The following is a 6151-nucleotide window of genomic DNA, read 5'->3' on the forward strand; positions in this document are numbered from 1 at the left end:
TGCTTCAGCACTCACTGCTGCTGAAGGTGCAGCAGCACTCAAGGCTTGACTCGAAGTACTCACCCAGGAGTGGCAGCAATTTTCCGTTGTCCACGACTACCTGGGAGCCAACGCAACGGAGGAATTCCTCCAGCACTCGTACATCAAGGATGGCATCTTTGATGTAGCATACAGGTCATACCTGGGAGCTCGCACTCGCCTATCAACACTCATCCACGCACTCGACACTCCTGCTCAACCAACTCAAGCTCAGAACTCGACTCAACGCTCACACAGTAGCGTCAATCTCGCTCCACTCAACATCACTCCATTCTCTGGTGACTATGCCAAGTTGCCAGAGTTCAGGGACATGTTCAAGTCCGTCGTCATCAATCATGCTGGCCTGGAGGACGTCGAACGTCTTCATTACCTGAAGACGTACCTTACAGGTCAAGCGGCTCAAGCGATCGCCAACACCCCGATGTGCAATGAAAGCTTCTCAGTCGCCTGGGGTGCTATCTGCAAGCGGTATGATGTACCTCGCTTACTCATCGGTGCTCAGCTCGACAAGCTGGTCAACCTTCCAGCACTCACCTCACGCTCTTCGAAACAACTCTACTTGCTCATTGACTAGACCCACGAGGCGATCAATGCACTCCTCGCTCAGAAGGTCAATCTCCAGGATGGAGACTGCTACCTTCTCACTCACATTATCATCTCTAAACTCGACCGCTCAACTCGTGAACAGTGGGAATTGTCTCTGGGAGCTTCAGTCGAGTTCCCAAAACTCAAACAATTGCGTCAGTTCCTCACGGATCGTGCTCGTGCTCAAGAACGGTACGAGGAAAGTACCTCAAAGGCTGGTGATCAGCAGAAATCCAGTCACTCAAACTCGCACTCAAGCTCCAAAGTCCATAAGAACTCCTACGCTCATATGGCAACATCCTCGGCTCCAAAATCGGCTGGAACATCAACACCAGCAAGCACTCAACCCAAGGTGGTGGCCAAAGCACAGTATCCGTGCGACCTGTGCCAAGGTGATCACTTTCTGGTCAGATGTGACCAGTTTGGGAAAATGACTCCACAGCAACGCACTCAGCTGGTGATTCAAGCCAGACTATGTCCAAACTGTCTTGGACACCATCGAGTCGAGTCATGCAAATCACCATTCCGTTTCAGAGTGTGTGAGGAACAGCACCACTCGATGATTCACCCAGGAATCACTGCAACTCAAACTCAAAGTGCTCCTGCTCAAACTCAATAAGATTTTGCGCTTCCGCACGACACTCGAGCACTCGATACTCACTCGCACTCACCTACTACAAGCTCATCGCACTCAAACAGCACTCTTGCCCACACTCAAGCTCAAAATACTCATGATCGCAGCACTCGTACTCATCACTCGTCCACTCAGAACTCAACAACTGGTTGTACTCAAGCTCATCATTACGCTACGTTACTCGCGACTTGTCAAGTCTACGTAGTACCAAGTTAAGTACTCATCCAATACGCATTCTCTTAGATACCGGTTCTGAGATATCCTTTGTTTCAGATTCATTGGTAAGAATGCTGAATATTTCTCGTGCTCGATCACACCTTACTATCCTAGGGATTGGTGCAGCCGAAGCTGGCCGTACCAGGGGATGTGCAACTCTCACTCTGCGCTCATGCTACTCGGATCAATCACTCACGATAAAGGCACACATTCTCAGTGGATTAACTGCTCAATTACCATCTGACCAAGTCCTAGATACTGACTTGGCACAGTACTCGCATCTCACGCTCGCAGATCCAGACTTTGGAACTCCAGATCCAACGAATGTCATCCTTGGAGCTGATTACTACGGCCAGGTCATCACTGGCGAGATCATCAAATGCAAATCTCCTGGATTACTCGCTCAAAATACAATTTTTGGCTGGATTATCATTGGTCCAGTCCAAGCTCGGCTCAACAAACCACTGAGAATTCATCATGCTGTCTCCAATCATCATGATCAAGATCTTCAAGACTTACTAACTCGATTCTGGCTCCAAGAAGAGGTCAGTTCAACTCAATTACGCTCATTAACTCCCGAAGACGAGGCTTGTGAAGCTCACTTCCAGGACACTCACACTCGAGACAGTTCTGGCAGATACATTGTCAGACTGCCATTAATATCAGACCCGCAACAACTGGGGAACTCATACACAGCAGCTCGTCGCTGCTTACAACATCTCATGCGACGGCTTGATCATGATGCTCGGCTCAAAACACTACATTAATTTCATGGCAGAATATCTCGAACAAGCACATGGTGCCTGCGGCATCATCTACATCATCAATTCAATACTTCTTACCCCACCATGGGGTACTGAAGGAAGACAACAACAACTTCAAGATCTGTGTGGTCTTCAACGGCTCAAAACCAACCAGTTCAGGACTCTCACTCAACGATATCATGCATACCGGGCCAAAATTACTCGTTAACATCTTCGACGTGCTCATCAGCTCACGACAACACCGGTTCATCTTTATCACAGATGTCAACAAAATGTATCGACAAATTCTGGTTCACGAAAATGACCAGGATCTCCAACAAATCCTCTGGTTCGACAAAGAAGGAAATATCATCCCCTTCAAACTCGCCACAGTAACCTATGGGACGACATCAGCTCCATTTCTTGCTGTTCGATCCCTGCTCCAATTAGTCGAAGTTGAAGGACATCGATTCCCACTCGCAATCAATCCACTCACTAGAGGTCGGTATGTCGACGACATTTCCGGAGGCGCAGATGATCTCGAGTCACTGCAAGCAGTTGCAAATGACATCGAGGGTCTGTGCATGGTGGGCGGATTCTCACTCGCCAAATGGGCAAGCAATCATCGCAAATTACTTCAGCTCAATCGTGCGGAAGCGATTACACAATATAAAATAGAGGATCCAGAAGTCAGCACCAAAATTCTTGGGATGTACTGGTCTTCAAACAAGGATCAATTCTCGTTCAAACACTCGCCACCATGCTCAACTTAACCGTGCACAAAGCGTGCAATTTTATCAGAGATTGCTCAGATCTTTGATCCACTGGGATTTTTATCACCACTCATAATTCAAGCCAAAATGTTCATGCAGGAACTTTGGCTTGTCAAACTCGGCTGGGACACTCCATTGTCTGCCGAACTACGTCAGAAATGGATTTCATTTAAGACTCAACTCAACATGATTGATATCATCAAAATTCCCAGATGGATCCACTCGTCCACGAACTCGGCTCTAGAAATCCATGGATTCTCCGATGCCTCGCAATTGGCGATGGCTGCGGCAGTTTTTATCAAGGTCCTACCAACAACTCGAACTCAGAGGGCAAAGGTTACGCTGCTTTGCTATAAAACCAAGGTGGCACCGTTGAAACCCCTAACGATTCCACGCTTGGAACTTACCGTGGCTCACATGTTGGCAAAACTCGTCAAACACTGCCAGACTACACTCAACTACTTGCATGTGCCAACATATCTCTGGACCGATTCATCAATCACGCTCACGTGGATACACTCGCACCTGTCTCGCTGGAAAGACTTTGTCAGGAATCGGGTATCATTTATTCAAGAACTAATTCCAGATGGCCACTGAAAGTTTGTTCCTGGCACTGACAATCCAGCAGATTGTGCAACTCGAGGCTTGACAACCAGTCAGCTTATAACTCATCAACTATGGTGGTCTGGCCCATCATGGTTGCTCGAAGACTCGCCGTCCTGGCCAACCAGTCCTATTCATAGAGATGCAGATACTCACCTGGAAAAACGTCCAGTCAAATCACTCTATGTTTCGGCTCAACCGCTCAACTCGTCTTGGACGCTAATGGAACGTCCAATCCCACTGTTGCGCATGCTCAGAGTTACAGCAATTTGTGGGAGGGTACGCGATATGATCAAACGCATACCACACTCGACTCTCGCTCGTCCACTCACATCAACTGAAATCAATCTCGCACTCCAGTTCTGCATCAAGGAAACTCAACGTACTCATTTCAACTCTGAACTCCAACTACTCGCAAAACAGGCATCATGGCCAAAGGATCACCCATTTGCTCGGTTGGTGGCTTATCAAGACACCGATGGCATCATCCGAGTAGGGGGGAGATTGGAAAATGCTCCAGACTCAGATCAACAGAAGCATCCTGCAATTTTACCTCGTGATGCTGCTCTAACTCGACTCGTCATCTCTGATGCCCATCAGCGTACCATGCATGGTGGTACTCAACTCACACTCGCTCATACTCGACTCCGATACTGGATCATTGGTGGACGTCAACCAGTACGCTCACACATACTCAAATGTCTCGTCTGTGCTCGTCATCGAGGTGTTCGGGCTCAGCAATTAATGGGACAACTCCCAACTCAACGTGTCACTCCAGCGCCACCATTTTCTCACACTGGAGTCGATTACGCTGGTCCAGTATCAATCAAATCATGGAAAGGTCGAGGATCCAGGATATACAAGGGCTGGATCTGTGTGTTTGTCTGTCTGACTACATCAGCAGTGCACGTCGACCTTGTCAGCGACTACTCATCATCAGGAATCATAGCAGCTCTCCGACGGTTTATTCACCGTCGAGGGGTATGTACAACACTCTACAGCGACTGTGGAACAACATTCCAAGGCGCATGCTCTGAACTCAAGCGGCTCTTCACTCAAGGCACTCAAGAATCTCATGCTCTACTCGATTGGGCCACTGTGCATCAAATCACATGGCATTTCAACCCCCCTGCTGCTCTCCATATAAGTGGTAAATGGGAAGCCGCAGTGAAATCGGTGAAATATCACCTGACTCGCACACTCGGAGAATCAGCCTTCACGTTTGAAGAACTTACGACTCTTTTAACGCAAGTGGAGGAGATTTTGAACTCGAGACCACTGGAGGCTCTATCAAACGATCCTCACGATCTTTCATCGCTCACTCCAGGTCACTTTCTCATTGGGAGACCAATCGTTGCCATCCCTGAACCATCACTCATGGATACAAAAGTATCAAGACTCTCTCGCTGGCAGTTCAGTCAGCAACGTGTCCAGCATTTTTGGAAACACTGGTCCACCAGTTACATTCAACGCCATTTAGCTCGCACCAAGTGGCATCATGCTCGCAACGACATCAAACTCGGCTCGCTCGTCCTTCTCACTGATGAACGAACTCCACCAACTCGCTGTCCACTTGCTAAAGTGACTGCGCTACATCCAGAAAGGACAATCTCACTCGAGTGGTTACCATTCAAACAGCCACTGGTACTCTCACTCGACCGATTGCCAAGCTCGCACTCTTGCCACTTGCTCCAGAACCAGATGCCTAAATCATCGGCAATCAATTCAGCAATCATCAGGTACTCAAGATCATAATCAGCAACTCTGTTCCTGATGGCGGGCGGAATGTTGCGTAAATATCAAATGTTCGCGCCAAAACACTTGATAACTCTACGCTCTACTATACCAGAGGTGCTGCTATCGACGCGCCCTCTGATACTCGGAATTTCAACTCGATAGCCAGCTACGCGGCAACTGGCATTATTCTACAACACCTGATATAGAACACCACGTGCTGTCAGTATTCATAATATTCAAGTACATCGTGCAAATTATCCTGCATTATTGATTATATCAATTTGATTATTACTCGCTACTTCATCAGGTATTGTTATTTATCTATATTTTTCATTTATATTCTCAACTTAATTCATAAAATCTGTGATCATTTTTGTGTTGACCGCGTGTCAAAATAACCTGCCGGCTATACCTATACATATACTCGCCATCACGTGACTTTGCAGCCACAAATAATTCTTCTCAATTTACATTCACTTTCATTGCTCATTGCTTAATTTTTCACTCGTACTCGATGTCAACTGGTGTGACTGTTGTCATCATTCAGTCATCCAGTAATATTTAATCTCTAAAATAAATACCAAATTTTATTTGTGACTGCAAAGAATTTATATACGTTCAGACTCGGCTCTCTACGCATCTTAGTATTTTTTACTCGGTTCTTACTCGTACTCTTCATGTCGCATAATTAAATTTACTTGTGAATTAAAATTGTACTCGAACTAATTGTGATATTTATAAATCATTAATTGTTAATAATTTATTCTTTACTGCGCTCTATACTATAAATTAATTCACGTGTATGGTGCCGTGTAAAATTA

General features: G+C 46.5%; 3 protein-coding genes across 3 annotated transcripts; all 3 read left to right on the forward strand.

Annotated features, from left to right (window-relative positions):
- Positions 1 to 349: 349 nt before the first annotated feature.
- LOC130676300 (uncharacterized) lies at positions 350 to 1243 on the forward strand. Its single transcript, XM_057482451.1, has 2 exons — positions 350 to 514; positions 614 to 1243. Exons 1-2 carry the CDS (start codon positions 350 to 352, stop codon positions 1241 to 1243), a joined length of 795 nt encoding a protein of 264 aa, XP_057338434.1.
- A 302-nt stretch (positions 1244 to 1545) lies between these two features.
- Positions 1546 to 2241, forward strand: LOC130676301 (uncharacterized). Its single transcript, XM_057482452.1, has one exon. It carries the CDS (start codon positions 1546 to 1548, stop codon positions 2239 to 2241), a length of 696 nt encoding a protein of 231 aa, XP_057338435.1.
- A 1574-nt stretch (positions 2242 to 3815) lies between these two features.
- Positions 3816 to 5348, forward strand: LOC130676303 (uncharacterized). Its single transcript, XM_057482453.1, has one exon. The coding sequence runs from the start codon at positions 3816 to 3818 to the stop codon at positions 5346 to 5348; it is 1533 nt and encodes a 510-aa protein (XP_057338436.1).
- The last annotated feature ends 803 nt before the right edge of the window (positions 5349 to 6151 follow it).

The sequence above is a fragment of the Microplitis mediator genome, chromosome 10 (genome assembly GCF_029852145.1).
Source record: "Microplitis mediator isolate UGA2020A chromosome 10, iyMicMedi2.1, whole genome shotgun sequence".
NCBI lineage: Eukaryota > Metazoa > Arthropoda > Insecta > Hymenoptera > Braconidae > Microplitis > Microplitis mediator.